The 16,975-nt window shown below is 39.0% G+C and overlaps 1 protein-coding gene across 28 annotated transcripts in view; it reads left to right on the top strand.

The window, feature by feature from the left end:
- The window catches only part of KIAA1217 (KIAA1217 ortholog), a 450,644-nt gene that overhangs the window by 357,606 nt on the left and 76,063 nt on the right, over window positions 1–16,975 (top strand). For 24 of the 28 annotated variants that reach the window (XM_087892786.1, XM_087892787.1, XM_034402539.3 and 21 more), the window contains 2 exons: window positions 2,411–2,609; window positions 7,816–7,909. In XM_087892786.1, the coding sequence (XP_087748912.1) occupies window positions 2,411–2,609; window positions 7,816–7,909 (293 nt within the window). Of the gene's footprint in view, window positions 1–2,410; window positions 2,610–4,948; window positions 7,199–7,815; window positions 7,910–16,975 lie in introns of those variants that run through there. The other 4 variants (XM_087892802.1, XM_087892799.1, XM_087892804.1 and 1 more) reach the window with 3 other exon arrangements.

Raw genomic sequence — 16,975 nt, 5'->3', positions numbered from 1 at the left:
CCCACCCTCTGGAATCAACTTCCCTTGGGTCTTCAATTGGCCCTGGACCTTCGTACCTTCTGTCGTGAGCTTAAGACATGGCTGTTTAAACGCCCTAGCCTGGACTGATGGGGTCTACTGTTTTAAATTGGTTTTAAATTGGTTTCAGTCTGTTTTAGTATGTTTTAATGTGTATTTATTGGGATTGTTTCGCTGATGTGAGCCTCCCTGAGTCCTTTGGAGAAAGGGCGGCATATAAGTCCAATAAATAATAATAATAATAAATAAAAAGATCTGTCTCCTCTTTGCCGTGGTTTGTTTGCTTTTGAGGTAGAGGAAAGTTAATGAAAGTTCCTGCGTGTCATAATATCGTGCGAGTTCAGGCGCCCAACCTTTTTTGCAGAGACTGGGTGCCTGAACTCCTACAAGATCAAAGACTCCAGAAACTTTCATTCACAGTGCAAAAAATGTTTGCGGTGCCTGTCTCCTGCTCCTGCCCTCCAACTCCTTTCCGCCGCCACTGGCACACTTTTTCCTCAGATGGAAACCTGATGGAGACTGGAAGCTTCACCTGCGTGCAAATAGGGCCTTTGGAAAAGAAGGGATTGCTCCATTTTGAAACACCCCATAGATGCCTTTGAAAACAGAGTAGATCCTTTTCAGAGACCCCATTTGCACTCAGATTAAGTTTCCAGTCTCCATCAGGTCTCCATCTGGGTGAAAAGTGTCCCAGTGATGGCAGAAAGGAGTTTGGGGAGGGGGAGAGGAGTGGGAGACAGGTGCCCCAAACACTTTTCGCGCCCAGGAGCACAACTCTCCTCTCCCTCAAAGGGAAAGAAAGCTCAGCAGAGAGGAGACAGATCTTTGCAAGATAAGTGAGTCCGGCATGGCAGGGAGGGGGAAGCATGAGGTATCTTAGTGGGTTGGGGAGGTCTTGGTGGGCCTGTTCCATCACTAGCCTCCCCATGGCCTTCCCCACCCTGAGATACCTCATGTGCACTTAACGAACCACACATTCACCCACGCAATAATTTAATGAATGCATCGGCGAAAGCAGAGAGTGACTCGTTCAAGGTACGAGATTCACTCCCACGAATCCTCAAGGTACTAAAGGAATGTGCAGGCTCCATTATATTCATAACTCGAGGACTATCTGTCAGGTATCCAAGGACTGAGCTATATAGGGTTTTATAGGTAATAATTAGTACCTTGAATTGCACTCAGAAACCGACTTGCAGCCAATGTGGCTCCCATAGCAGTGGTGACACATAGGCACACATGGAGGTATCCATCACTACTGTACAACCAACTGTAGCTTCTGGGTAGTGTTCAAGGACAGCCTCATGCACAGCGGATTGCAGTTATCCAGTCATGGATGTGGGTGTGAGTCACTTCATGATTCGATTATTCCAATTGTGAAGAATTCTGGAGCCTCTCACTCTAGGAAAGGGCAAAAGGGATGCATCATATGAAGGCTTGAAAAAGTCCTCCTGGCCACAGCTATGTTGTGAGCAGAAACTGCAAGTCCAGAGGGACCCCCAAATTGCACACCACTCTTAACTGGGAAAATGAAACCTCATCTAAAACTAAGGATTTTAATATCTGCAATGGAGAATCCATCCTGGGAGGATCTAAGCAGCCGTAGCCATTCAGTTGAAGTCTGTTACACCACTTCCGGACTTGAACAGCCCCCAGATCCCAAGGATCAATACAAATAGTCCTCCGCTTATAACCACAACTCAGCCTAAAATTATTGTTGGTAAGCAAGACAGTTGTGAATTTTGTCCCATTTTAGAACCTTTCTTGCCACAATTGTGGCAAGTTGTTAAATAAGTAATTTAAATGAATCTGGCTTCCCCATTGACTTTGGTTGTCAGAAGAACACAAAAAGTGATAAATGTGACCTTAGGACAGTGCTTTATAAATATGTGCGAGTTGCCAAGCATCCACATTTGGATCACGTGACCATGGGAATGCTGCTATGGTTGCAAGTGTGAAAACTGGTCCTAAGACACTTTTTTCAGTGCTGTTGTGACTTTAAATGGTCACTAAATGAACTGTTTCATAAGTAGAGGATTACCTCTACATTGATAGTTTTACCTGTAATCCTCAGGTTTGAGATATAAATGGCACCATCTCTTCCATTACTTATAAAATGAAAATTGGGCAAATATATTGGTTTACACAGTGTAAAAACTTTTTTATCAAACTGCAGAGTTTACAGCAAATAGTGAGTCTTGGAACCTTGTAGTAAAACTGTTGTAACGGAGTATAGGACAATATAATTTTTGTATGATTTGACACAATATAATCAGTAACCCAGAGAATTCCATCTTTTTTTTCCAGTTTGGAATTGAAAAGAATAAATATGTGTGTCTTGTAAACTCTGCTTTGTTTGTGGTAATTTCTTATTGTTTCCTTTCGTTTCTAGGTGTTTTATATCTGCAGTATGGAGATGAAACTAAACAGCTAAGGATGCCTAATGAGATTACAAGCACAGACACTATTCGTGCCCTCTTTGTAAGTGCCTTTCCCCAACAACTGACAATGAAAATGTTGGAGTCCCCCAGTGTGGCAATATATATCAAGGATGAAAGCAGAAACATCTATTATGAATTAACTGATGTGAGGTAAGTGAAATTCTATAGCTTGAGATAGGTTTCTTTGTAAAGTTTGTCAATATGTTGGCCAGAAGTACCAAGATGCTCATAGTATCTCCAGTTGATCCCCCCCCCTCCCAGGTTTCTTTAAAAAAACAAAAAAAAAAAAACATTCAGTTTTGAATTGTTAAAATTTTTGAAGACTATTAAATCATGCAATATTCCAAAATTTTCTCAAGGATCTCAGTCTGCCCGGAATAATTTTTTGGAGTGATATTCCTGTGGTGGATGGGTCCAGAGCTAAAATGTCTAAAAAGACACCTTTGCAGACATTATCTGTACCTTTAATGCTTTGTTTTCCTCTTTCTTTTCTTTCTGATACATTGTTGTAGAAGGAATCTATTATTTTTCCCAGGAATCTACATTAATTACTTGCAGGAAGTTTCTGCAAATGTAAGGTGTCATATGGCCAAAGAGCATAACAGTTAAAAAAAGAAATGTAGCAAATTAAAATTATCCTGAACTTCATAATAATCCTAGTGGTCTAGGAAGTGCTACAAGCTTCCTGTTATTCTGTGGCTCCATGTTACCAACAAAATATATCCATTTATATTTAACATCCATTGTATGAAAGTGTTTGAGAAGCCAGTGTATATCATGTAAGTTGAAGAGATTCAAATATTTTAGGTTTAAATCAAAGACGAAACTTTGAAGTTATGCTTCAGATGCTCTCACAAAATGGCTGCCAGGGGTGGATTTTTGTATTCAAAAAATCTGTGTGAGATAAAATACTGGTTTACCAAAAGATAAACTGGTGCCTTCTGCCACACCACCTCTACCCTGAGGATGCACCAAACAGTTCTGGTCTCTTTATTGATCAGAAGACATTTCTTTGGCAGCTATTTTGGTGTGGTTAAGGCATGTGACTAGAAGATGGTCCCATCTTAGACATGAAGCCACCTGGATGACCTTGGGTCCAGTGTTTTGGCAAGTGTCACAGCAGTGATTATACTCTAACATATGAAAATGTTTAATATTAGTAGAAAGTGTATTACATGAGTTGAAGATATCCAGATATTTTAGGTTTATAGACAGACTTCGAAGCCATGCCTTGGATGCTCCCACAAAATGGCTCCCATGGATGCTTTTTGTATTCAGCTGTGTATCATAAAACGCTGGTTTACCAAAAGGCAATTGGTTCTTTTGAATCGAGAGACAATGAACATTCCAGTAAGTAAAAGGATTTTAAGCTTTATTATTAGCTCAAGCAAAAAGATTTAAAAGCATAACATAAAAAGCATGCACACCAAGCAAGATGATACCCAAATCTGTTACAAAATTGCAAGGAGCTCCTTAATAACAGTAAGCTACACCAAGGGCGCAGCCATTTTCCATAGTACCCAGAGATAATTGGGTAGCTGAGCTTTTTGCAGAAGCTCACAATAAACCACAGCAATCCCGAGATTTTTATCAAAATCTGATACTATGACATCATGACCTATTATGGGCAGAAGACTGCAAGACCTGACCTTGACTGGATGGCACATGATTCTGGGATGGAAATTGAGAGTCTGAGACTTTCACAGCAAGAAAAGCTTTGAAGCTATGTAAGGATTCGTCGTCGTCCTCTCTCTCCCCCCCCCTCTTTATTCAGTAAAAATACTAGGCAGGCTAGCTCAGAATGAGCTCTAAACTTCTAGATTTTTTTAATATGAAGGAGCAATAAAAACATGCCACTAAACTCCTTGAAATAACAATGGTTTATTATCACTCTTTCTCAGCCATGGAAGGACGCAAGGGCAAACAATTTCTGAAAATCTTACCAAGAAAATTGCAGAGACTAGGTCACAAAGTCATCCACCACACGCACTCCCCACTCAAAAGACATTTCTGTAAAGCAACGTTCCCCAATCTTTTCAACTTTGCGGACCGGCGGAGGGAGAGTGGGGACTGTTCCTCGCAAGCGGCCGGCAAGCATACGTGCGCAGCTCTATTCGTGTGATCAATATGCACTCACACCATGCTCACACAAATGTAGCATATGTGCACGTGTTCACCTGCTGCTCGTGCAAGTGGGAATGTGCAAGAAGTATGCTCACTTGCTGCTTCCATGGCCCAGTTGCAAAGAGCTCACAGCCCACTAGTGGGCTGTGGACCAGGGATTGGGGACCCTGCTGTAAAAGGCAGTCTCTTCCTAATGTTGTCATTTTTGTTATCATTATGATAATGATGTTGCTGGTGGGTTTTATCCTTCTTTTTCATTATTTGAATAGCTTAACGTGAAACCTTGAAAAGGCTATATGAAATATGTGAAAAATCAGCACTTTTATAAAAGCAAAGGGTTTCTGGGGAAAATGTTCAATGATAGGCCCTAGGGTTGAAAAAAACTTTCTTCAGACAGTTGTGTTTTGCCAGACATCTGTTGCTTAGACATCTACATGTGTGAAAAAAAACGAGCTGATAGAGCCTCGAGATATAGAACTGAATTTGTGATTTCAGATTACTGAGCAATGGTGGGCTGCTGCCGGTTATAACAACTGGTTCGCCCGGAACTGAAAATGTGAGTGCGTGCTTGCGGCATTGAAAAACCAGCGATTATATAGGACATGATAGTGCCAGGGCGGGGCCAGCCGCTGGTCTGAACTGGCAGCAGCCCACCACTGTTACTGAGGGACAACACAGTTTGAATGTTCTCGTTTGTGTGGGTGCACATGTTTATGTGCCTCCCTATTTAAACCAGCACATAGGATCCAGATGTGCTATCTAAGCAAGACTCCTACCAGAAATGCCAGCCAGTGTGTTGACAAAACTGAACTCAGCAAAAAGCAACTTCTTACATTCCTAAGACATGTACACAATCTGCAGGTAGAAACTTAACACTTAAGAGAAGATAATAGAAATAATGTTGCCTCTTTGTTCTATTACATATTCAGTTTCTTTGTTGTGATTGAAAAGTTGTGATCTGCTGTCTTAGAACAGCTTTGTTTACCTTGATCAACTTTAATGCTAAATACTAGATAGTAGGAATGAGCTAGTTTAGTGTTTCTCAGTTTTGGTAACTAAGATATGTGGACTTCAACTCCCAGATTCCCCAGCCAGGCAGATCACAATTGGGAGCAGAATTTTGATCATTAAGCATTGCAGTCATTAACTGAGTCACATAACTGGATGTGATTTTACAACCATTTTTACTGTGGTCACTGTGAATCACAAACAGCTGGTCCTCGACTTATGATTACAATTGAGCCACAATTTTTTGTTGCTAAGTGAGTCATTTCTTATGAATTTTCCCTCATTTTTTGGTTTTTTTGTGCAACAGTTGCTAAGTGAATCACTGCATTTATTAAGTTAGTAACATGGTTGTTAAGTGAATCTGGCTTCCCCATTGACTTTGCTTATCAAAAGGTCACAAAAGGTGATCACATGAACCCGGGACACTGCAACCATCACAAATATGAGTCAGTTGCCAAGTATCCAAATTTTCATGTGACTATGGAGATACTGCAACAGTCGTAAGTGTGAAAAATGGTCATAAGTCAGTTTTTTAGTACCATTGTAACTTTGAATGGTCACTAAATGAACTGTTGTAAGTCAAGAACTACCTGTAGTTGGGCAAATCTGGCTTCCCCCCTTTATTTTGCTGATTAGAAGGTGCTTGGGAAGGTTACAAATTGTGATCACATAGCTGCAGTACACAAGAACTGTCATAAATGTGAGCCAGTTCCCAAATCATGATCACATAACCACAAGACATAGTGCAACAATCCTAACTTTAAGGATGGATCATAAGTCACTTTTTCAGCACCAACATAACCAGGGGCGGGTTTCAAAACCCGTCATTACCTGTTTGCTCATGGGTGTGTGCATGCTCACCCACAAGTGAATTGTCCTGCGCAGAAGCATCTGAGCAGATGGGGGGAACCTCCTGCCACCGCCGCTACCAGTTCACCCGATTGGGGTGAACCGGTAGCAACCCACCACTGATCGTAACCTTGAACCATCATTAAACAAATGGTCATAAATTGAGAGCTACTTGTAGTGCTTTGTTGTCATACACACACACACACAGTGTCATGAAAATGGTGGGTTCAAAATACCTTGCGATAAGCTTCCAATTGCCCATGGGTACATATTTTTCTTGTGGTTTCTGCTCAATGCTGACTTCATTATAGCTAAACATCTAATTAACCCTACATTTCTTAACAGTGAACGTTGCTTCGTCTTTTCAGCTCTCTGACTTTTCCTGACATACTGCTTGAATTTGATAGAAGCAATGCAAGTTCTAACTAGTTACAGATTCAAAGCAATTACCAGCATCACTGTAACTTTAAAAGAAACTAGACCTTTCCAAAAATCCTTCACCATGTCTCTCTCTTTCCCCTCCTCCATCTAAATGATAATCCCACTGATTAAGATCAGCCCACTAAACTTATAGCTGCACCTGGAGTAGAGGAATTCAGTATAACGTGCAGATTCTCTGAGGATGGTTAGTGCTAAATGAAAGGCACCATAACTTTAAAAGGACATAAATGTGTTTAGATTACATTCTTTGTAGCCCTTTATTGCAGAAGGAGAAAACAGCAGGATTTACTCCAGACCTCTAATCTGTAAACTCTAAGGTAGGTTTTAAACTAAATGGCAAGCCCATTGACTTTTTAAATTTATGAAGTTAGATATCAGTTTGTTAACTGGAAATTCACCTTGAGAATCAATTTCAAAACAAAACACTTTAATATTGGGCATGTTTTATAGATATTTGCAGTTTCAAGCTGTTCACATTTATTCAGCAGTAGATCTCACTTTTATGCATTTGAAACAATTTAAATTAATCTGTTACTCAAGTATTTTACTCCTAAGCAACTTTGACAAATATTGTTTTGATGCTTTATTTTAATATGTATCCTTACTTCGAATCAGAGGGAAGATATGACTGCCTGGGTAATAAGGTACTGATAAAGACCAATAAAAATATTTATGAAAGGTGTTGGATTTTATACTGTTATTAGGTTGCATCTAGCATCTTTAATGAAACCAAAAATGAGTTTATCTTAGAATAATATTCCCTTCCAAGGGATGAATGAGCAATATTTTTATCGTTCATATCTTGCATTGCATGGCTTCTTCATTCACCAGTTGCTGGCATGTCACTACCTGGATTATTCGAATAAAATAATTGGGCTGAAATGAAGTCCTTTCTTCCCTTATGTGTGCATGTGTGTTTTATTTTTAATTCTAGGAATATTCAAGACAAATCTTTCCTTAAAGTTTACAACAAGGATCCTGCCCATGTCTTTAATCACAGGCCTAGAGCGATCAATGGAGATGTAAGGGTAAGTGCGAGACTTCAGTTATTCAGTTTGTTCTTTGGTTGTCTCTTTCATATGAGAACCTGCTTCTGCAGGGCCATAAAAATGACACAAACCTGTGAAAATCACCTCCCTTTGTCTTTTCCCCCTGAATTATTTTGCCAAATGTGTTAAAATAAGTCACGTTAGAGAGTGTTAAAAAGAAAGTTAACCAGTTGACCTGTTAAACAATGGCTGTAAAATTGATGGAATGCTGCAGACATTTAAGCTTGACTGGTGAATTAAGAATTGTCCATTATGGGGTTCATCACCTTCTTTTCGTAGTATCTAAATTCAGATAACTTGTTTAAATTCAACACAGTTTATTGATCAAATTTTCTGGGTTCACCTACACTGAATCAAACTAATCATACATCTTGGGTTGCTGCCATATGCTGAGTTATACATGGTTGGATAGCTTGTAGTTCTGTGTCTTGTATAATTATATTGTACTTATTCTAGAAATAACTGCTCTTAGGAGTGATTGTCACTCTTAATCATAAACAGTGATCATAAAGCTGTTTGAAAAAAATTCTTTTAGTGCTGAATAGGAGTAGCCAAAAGTAATCCATGGATAAATTCATTAGTAAGGAATCAAGCACTGAAAAAACATGTGCCAGACTAAACAAAAATCTTAACTGCCTAACTGATTGTAGTGAGTGTTGTTCACCATCTTCCTAGTAAATAACATACTAGTTTGGTTTGGACCTGTTTTGTTATGTGAATCAAGGCAATTGTGCTGAACCAAACCATAGTTTACTAAAATGTATGCACTGGTCATTAGATGCAATTACATATTGTGCCAATAATGTCTATGGTTATTGGATCTGATTACAAACTTAGAGTAACCACTATGGTACCAAGAGTTAATGTTTTCTGTTTCCCTTTACTGCCATCTAATGATCATATAGATTTTTATAAATAAACAGTAGTTTATTTTACAGTAGTGAACTAAACCTACTTGTTTAGGTTGCACCTTGATTAGGAAGAACAATCAAACCTGGCACCTTCTTCCATCATTTGGTCACTGCCACCATTTTTGAATCAGGAATGCTGACCTGTGTTCCTAAGTTAAAAACCTTGATTTGTTTTTGGCCACCATTTCATGTTTAAGAGAAATGTTTCAGAGAGATTCAACAGAAATCCTGGTTTCATGCCAAAGAAACTGATAGGTACCCTTGCTGATAAAAGTAACCAGATGGGAATGATTGAACAGCATATTGAACAGCCCACTTCTTGTTTATGAAAAACTGGAATGCTTATTTATCAAGACTGTAAATAGATTAATGTATTTGAAGCTTAGATCCTTCCATAATACCCTGCTGAGATATTGGGGCTGTGACACCCTGTTTTTCCTAAAATAAGACATCCCTTGATAATAAGCCCAATTGGGCTTTTGAGTGCATGGCAATAAGGCCAAGCACTTATTTCAGGGTTCAAAAAATATAGACAGGGTCTTATTTTTGGGGAAACACGGCAGATAGAACTGAATTGTATGACATTTTTGTTTTTCAGTTGGAATCTCACAATCTTTGGAATACAGGTAGCCCTCGACTTATGAACACAATTGGGACCAGAATTTCCATTGTGCCTGAATTCTAATCATGTGGCTATGGTGACTTTGAATGGTTGTAAGTCGAGAACTACCAGTAGTTCCTGGAGAAAAACCAGTGAACTAAACTACAGAGTAAGCATCCATAGAACTGTACTATACTGTGGCTCCAGTTCTGAGCACTGATGATAGTTAACCTCCACAAATTGTAAAGCCAAGTGCAACTGTTCACTTTTTGTCACATTTGGGGAAATGTATAGCATCCATTTCTTAGCCGTATCCCACTTTGCCTAATTCTACTTCCCGTGATTTTTAAGTACATACTTATGGTCACATGGGCTTTTATTGGTGCTCCAGCAAATTTTCACAAACTTCTATATCTGAACGGGTATTAAATAAAAATCTTTCATACTGCTGAAAGTAGTTTTTTTTCTAAAAACTTTTTTCCCCAAGATATTTAGCCTTGTAAAACAGAATGGAAGCATCAGATTAATTATAGTTTGGGATCTATTTATGACCACCTTCATCACTAAGGCTTTTCCAAACTAAAAATAATTCACTGCTGGTACAAAAGGCTACCTTAAAATAGTGCAAATGGGGGCTATCCAGGAGAAATAATCACCACTTTTACTTCTTAGATCAGATATTTCTTTTAAAAAAAACCTTTCCCCTTCAAAATCTCAGTACCCACTCTCTTTGAATAAAATACATTAATCCCATCAGAAAAGTATTACGGGCAAGGGAGCTGCCTGATTTTAGTAGGTTGTATAGGATTTTGAAACGGAGGTTAATCATTGGTGCAAAATCCCTGTGAAAATAGGGTTTTAGAATTCTGCATTTGTTTGAGAATTCCTCAAGAGCATACTTTGCATAGAGAGTCCGAAGCATTGCTGCAGTTATTAATGTAGCAAAAACTAACATTTATGAATATATTATAAACTCAACAATGTGTTGTTTCGTGTGGACTGATTCCTCTATATTTCTTGCCTGGATCTCTGGTAGACCAGTGGAGGTATGTCATGATGCAGGTGGTGAGTTAAAATGTCCACCTCTGCCAAGAAATTAATTTTCTGATCAGCAGCCAAGTTTTCTCTGGATGGGGATATTACTAGTTTTCACACACACACACACACACACACCAAAAAAGAATCACTACAGTAGCTGTTGAGAAGATGGCTAGATGTATCTTGTTCCGAATCTTCAGATAAGTCTAAGGAAGGAAATGATGGGAAAGGCAGAGAATGTATAAGGAAGCACCTTTACAAGCACACATTCTATTTTTAGTCCTTGAAGAACAGATTGAGGAAAATAGAGAGGAGGAAAAGTGCATAGAAAAGGCAGTAGCCCTTCCGGGGAAGAGATAACTTCCTTTATCCAGCTGAATTCATGGTGGTTGGAATGGAAGAAAAGAAGAGTTTATTTCTATCTTTAGAATTGGACTCAAAAGAACACTTCTTACATCTTATAGATAAAGGTCCCTTGCTAGATGACTATCCCCTCTTCTGTTGGTTACTTTAAAAAAAAAATAGTACATACATCACAAAGCAACATTATGAAATAATGAACAGTAAGTCAAAGAAAACTTACGTCATACTTAAGTGGTCAGTAGAGGGGGCCTGCATAAGTGCACTAATGTGCCTATTGTTCCTGTCATGGTATTTTTATTGTTTTATTCTCGTTCTTGTTTTTGTTTGACAAATTCTAATAAATAAAATAAAATAAATAATTTTTAAAAAGGCATGAGACAAGAAAAAGCAAAGGAATAATCGCCCAATCTAGCTAAGCCCTTTAATATGCTGTGAATGAAGCTGAAGATATCAACTTTGAGGTTTGGACGGCTTATTTTACACAGTCCCATTTGGTTGTCTTTTCCTTTTGAATGGCAGGACAGCCAGCCAGGTGGTGATTAGTTTCTATTGCTGTGATTTCTGGCACAACACATTGCAAGCAAGTGCTGAAAAAGCCTGTTTCTGTCCTGTAGAACCCTTTGCTATAATTACAGTACTTTAACAGAAGCCAGTTTGCATCCGGAAAGATGGCATATGTACTCACCCCTGAAGTGTTAATAATAGGTTATGTGGGAAAAATTTACCTTGGATGCAAAGAGATACCAAATGTTGGATCCAAGTCTTTCAATATAGATTCCTTTCTTTTTGCTCTCATCTTTTCAGTTTACTTTCTTGTTCAGAAAAGGCAGTAAATACTTAAAAGTATTTTTCTCTCTTTTCTATGTAACAATATGTTTCCCTAGATCCATTTTTAAAGCTCAAAATGTTTGCTTTCTGTTCATATTTTCTTAAAAGTTTCAGATTCATTCTGGTTTTCTTATAGGTTGCTTTGCATCTTGCTTTTTTCCAGCAGGATAAATTAAATTATCGGCTCTAAAGTTGTCACAAATCTTGTACTGAAGTAATATATTATTGCAGCTGTGATTACTTAACATATATATATATGGAAAGAAGCAACTGCTAGGTATCTTACATCATTAGCTTATCCTGCTGATTTGATAGTCAAATTCTGATCTTTCAATGACATATTATTATTTGCCTTAGTTTTAGACCAGAGATTCTAACGCTGCTTGACTCAATTACTCCTTTTCCTGATCCCAAATAATGTCATTAACCCCAGAAAAAAAGCAGATTGTTGTTTTACATAAAGGTCTTAGCAGGGGCACTTTAAAAAAAATATTTTGTCTAGTTTTGTTTTGTTTTTGAAGTTTGTATTTTAACATCCTGAATAGAAAAAAAAAATTGTTGACAATATATAGTTTTAGCAACAGCAATTCCAAAGTAGATTCTCAAGCAACTGGTTACAAATAGCTCTATTACACATAGGTTATGCCTATATCAACCCAGTTTAAGAACCTATTCTTTTGGTTCATTCACCACTATTGCAAGCTTTCAGTTAACGCCACGCTATTGTTGAGAGAAGGAAAACTGTTGAAGTGAGTTTGGCAGCCTATAAATCTAATAATCAATATTACCATGGATGTTGAAGCTAAAAAGAGGAGACATGATAGCAATCTTCCAATAAATGGAGATATATAGTAAAAACGGTGTGAATTCTTCAGAGCACCCTATCCCTGGGTGGGTGGAAGATCTACAGTGAGAAATCCAAATTTGAAATAAGGAGGAATTTCCTGTGAGAGCTATTAAGTGGTAGCACTGCCTGCCTCCTGAAGCTGTGAGTGCTCCATCATGGAGGTTTTCAAAAGAAATTGGAAAGCCATTTATCTGAGGTAGTGTTTCTTAACCTTTGCAGCTTTAAGACCTATGACCTTCAATTCCCTGAATTCTCCACCTGACTGCAGAATTCCGATGGTTGAAGTCTCACAGGTCTTAAAGTTGTAAAGGTTGAGAAAGATTATTCTGAGAACTCCTGTACTGGGTAGAGACTGAACTGGATGACCACTAAAGTTTCTTCTAGATTCTGTTAATCTCTTCTAATAAGGATTAGCTAATATTCAACCTCTTTATCCTCCACCATCCCTCACATAAACATATATAGAGGTTCTAACATGCACATGCTCCTCTTGTTGAAAGCCACTTCATTAAAGAAACATTTGTGTGACATTTATTCATATTTCATATTTATAGAAACCTATTGGATGATTTGGACCAGATGTTCTTTCTCAGTCTCATCTATCTCACAGAGGCTTTATAGTGAGAATAGCTTGACGAGAGATCTCCGTATAAATTTTTTTTATCTCTTAAAGAAGAGGCAAGAGTAAAATCTAATAACGCATGTGTTAAAGTTATATATGAAGTAGAGTGAATGGTTCCAAATCATGCCTTAAGATGATACGTAGATCAAAATATTTTGAGGAAGAAGAGAAAAAGAAGCTGCCTATACATAAGAAGCCAAACTCATAGCTGCTGGAAAACAAAATAAAGTTCCAAATAAAAGATGGTGACACCAGATTGCTATTCAAAATCTATGAATGGGACAGGACAGAAACTTAGTGGAAGCCTTGATAGGAGACACTTTATGTAATGGGTAGTAAATTTATTTATTTATTTATTTATTTATTTATTTATTTATTTATTTATTTATTTATTATATTTCTATACCGCCTTTCTCCCGTAGGACTCAAGGCGGTGTACAGTCAAGAAAAATATAGACACACAAACATCATAAAATTGCTAATTAAAATTATTACTTAGTTTGGTCAATTAAATAAAACCCAGAATTAGATAACATTTAAAAAATCATTCACATGTTCGTATGTTTAGTCTGTTGGAACATCAGGGTCTTGAGGGTACGGCGGAAAGCACGGAGATCAGGGATATTCCGTATCTCTGGGAGCAGTTCATTCCAAAGGGTTGGAGCCCCCACAGAGAAGGCCCTTCCCCTGGGAGTCGCCAGTCGACATAATTTGACTGACGGTACCCTGAGTAGTCCCTCCCTGTGAGAACGAACTGGTCGGTGGGAGGCTATTGGTGGCAAAAGACGGTCTCGTAGGTACCCAGGTCCTAAGCCATGGAACGCTTTAAAGGTGATAACTAACACCTTGAATCGCACCAGGAAGACCACCAGGAAGACCACCGGGAGCCAGTGCAGCTCGCGTAGGAGAGGTGTTACATAGGCGTAACGAGCTGCACCCATAATCACCCGCGCGGCTACCTTCTGGACCAGTTGGAGCCTCCGGGTGCTTTTCAAGGGGAGCCCCATGTAGAGAGCATTACAGTAGTCCATACGGGAGGTAACTAGGGCATGAGTGACCGTGCGCAAGGCGTCCCGATCCAGAAAGGATGAAATGAAATGGACTTCCAAGTCTTCCTTGGCCCACAGGTGATTGCCATCTTTAGATGTGGAGGCTTGCTCCATCATTTTGCATGAGTCTTTTTGATTCCTAGCTTTCTTGGAGGAACTGAACTAGTTTTAGTGAGATGAATATTTTTTTTCAATTGAGGAGGGTGTAACAGTAGATGCTTTATGAGTATTTTATGCTTTTCTATCACCTTAGATTTTCTTTGGCTCTCTGTATTGTAATGGGGGGGTGGGCGGGTTGCTCATAAAAAGTATATGTGAGGAGGAGACAGCTGAACTGCTTGTGGTGGTAACTGCACTTCAGATCTTGCATCTTTTCATCAACTTCGCACTAACTTCTTCCATAACTCTTTGCCCTTCCACACACTTAGATCTATGTAACAGAGTGTGGAAAAGTACTTAGTTTTTCCTTACTTTCATTGCACTATAATCACTGAATTAGAAGAAAAGGAGCTGCTGTAGGCCAAGTTTACTTAAATGCCTCCTATCTCCTATGGATTTGGGCCGTTGGGTAAGATTAGGAAAGGTGGTACATTTTGAATTCCCTCAATCAAATAGTGTCTAAATTCTAATAGATAGGATGGGATGATATGCTTTCTATGCAATACCTTCTGGAATAATATACTGACCCTTATCCTAATAATGATCAGGATGCTATTGAAGACCTAGCTATTCTCCCAGACTTTGGTTGAGCTCCTGTTGGAAAGGTTGTTTGTTTGTTTGTTTGTTTGTTTGTTTGTTTGTCTCCAGACTGCTTATGGATTCTTTTTCTTTTTTAAAATTTTATTTAAGGCATATAGTTGCACATTTTAAAGGCAGTTTCTGGGCAGCTTATGGCAATAAAAAAAAATGCAGCTAAAATAACTCTCTCCCCAAAAAAACAAAAAACTGACATCACAACCCGAAATCCGTAATGCAGGGGTGTCAAAACTCGCATCGTCACAGCGTCGTCATGTGATGTATTGGCACTTTTTTCCCCTTCGCTAAACTGCACAGGGGCAGGGGCAGCACGTGACGCATCCGGCCTGTGGGCTGCGAGTTTGACACCCCTGCCCTAATGCAACACATCATTTTATCCTATTATGACTCACCCTATCCTGGCATCTGTGAGACTAAACAGATCTTGAATGATCTCCTGAAGGTTAAAAAGGTGGAGGCCTGTTGGATCTCAGGCAGGGTAGTGGTGTTCTGTTGGACGGGAGCTGCAACAGAAAAAAACACATTTTCAAGGACCCATCAGGAGACAGTGTTTTAAGGAAATGGAACTGGAATGTGCCTATCACCTCCACTCTGTTGGGACAGGCAGATACCTTCAGGGAGAGGTTATCCCAAAGATAACTTAGTCCTCAGCCAGATAGGACTTTAAATTACACTTGGAAGGAAATTGGGAGCAGTGTAACTCATGCAGAAGCGATGTAACATGGGCAAAACTAGGAGCACCCAACACTGTGTGTGCCACTTAGCAGTGAAATCTGGCCGGATCTATCTGGCTCGCGTGAACCGGTAGCACTGGCGGCGGGAGCCTCTGCCCATCCACTGGAACATCATTATGTCCCATTTTTTACCCTCTGCGCATGTGCAGAAGAGGCACGAGTGTAGTGAGCACAAGCACATACGCTCACATTCCTGAACCAGTAGCGAAGGTAAGTGCATTTCACCGCTGGTGCCACTGTATTTTGAACCAAGTTTCCAAGCATCTTCAGAGGCAACCCCATTTAGAGCTCACTACAGTGATCCAAATTTTATCATGATGTTTTGATTATTCAATCAATATAGGTATCACCTGGGATTGTTAAGGTTCAGGTGGCCCCTGCATTGATTGATTAATAAATCCTTGTTCCCTTAATGGACTTAGGGTCCAGACAGATTTGAAACAAGATTTTGAACTTAATCATGAGAATCCTTCCCATGGGAAAATGCTGTTGTTTTGAATTCTTAAGAGAAAACATGATTGGATAAGAATTTGAATATTGGATATTAGAGGGAACCAGAAGGAAATAAGGAATTAAAATGGGACATCTCTTAAATTTCACCCTCTTCCAAGGCAAAACACTTTATTTTAACACTTTAATGCAGTTGATACCATCTACAGAGAAAGGCGGGTTAAAGATACCTTCACAGCCAGATACCTTCACAGAAAAGCATGAAGGAAGTAAATAAGACCAAAAAGGCAAGATGGAAATCTTGTTGCTGTTGTTCTTGTTAGGAGGAGGAAAGCAATATAACCAGATAAATGCCTTGGATCAAGCTAGAGAGTTTTTCATAGTCTAGGATGGATTATAGCCACAACAAATGGAAGATCTATGATGCCAGTGACTTTAGAATTCCAACATGGAAGCTATATTTGGCAGGCAGAGCAGATATTTAAGTAGTTAGAATTATGAAGTCTGGTAAGGCTGAGGTTTGTTAAAATGCATTTAAAAGGTCCCATATGTGCTTTGCATATCCTCCTACTAATAAAAATTGGTTTACTTTAGGGGAAGATAATTAACACATGTTGGCTTTCTATAAACTGGCTAAAGGAATTAAAGCTCATCTTTCCCACTCTGTTGTCTGCTTTTGTGTGTGGGTTTGTGTTTTGTTACTGAGAGGTTATGACAACATTGGCCTTACTGTATTTATAAACATCACATGTTTCTCTGCAATGGTTTACGGTGTCTGCCAAGCCGAACACATGGAAGAAACATTTCTTGTTAGTCTAGCATTGGTTTTGGTTATACGTATTTCCG

This window comes from Pantherophis guttatus, chromosome 4 (assembly GCF_059756535.1).
Source record: "Pantherophis guttatus breed Tessera chromosome 4, ASM5975653v1, whole genome shotgun sequence".
Lineage (NCBI taxonomy): Eukaryota > Metazoa > Chordata > Lepidosauria > Squamata > Colubridae > Pantherophis > Pantherophis guttatus.
Note: the sequence above shows the minus strand (reverse complement) of the source record. Positions and strands in the feature narration are given on the sequence as shown.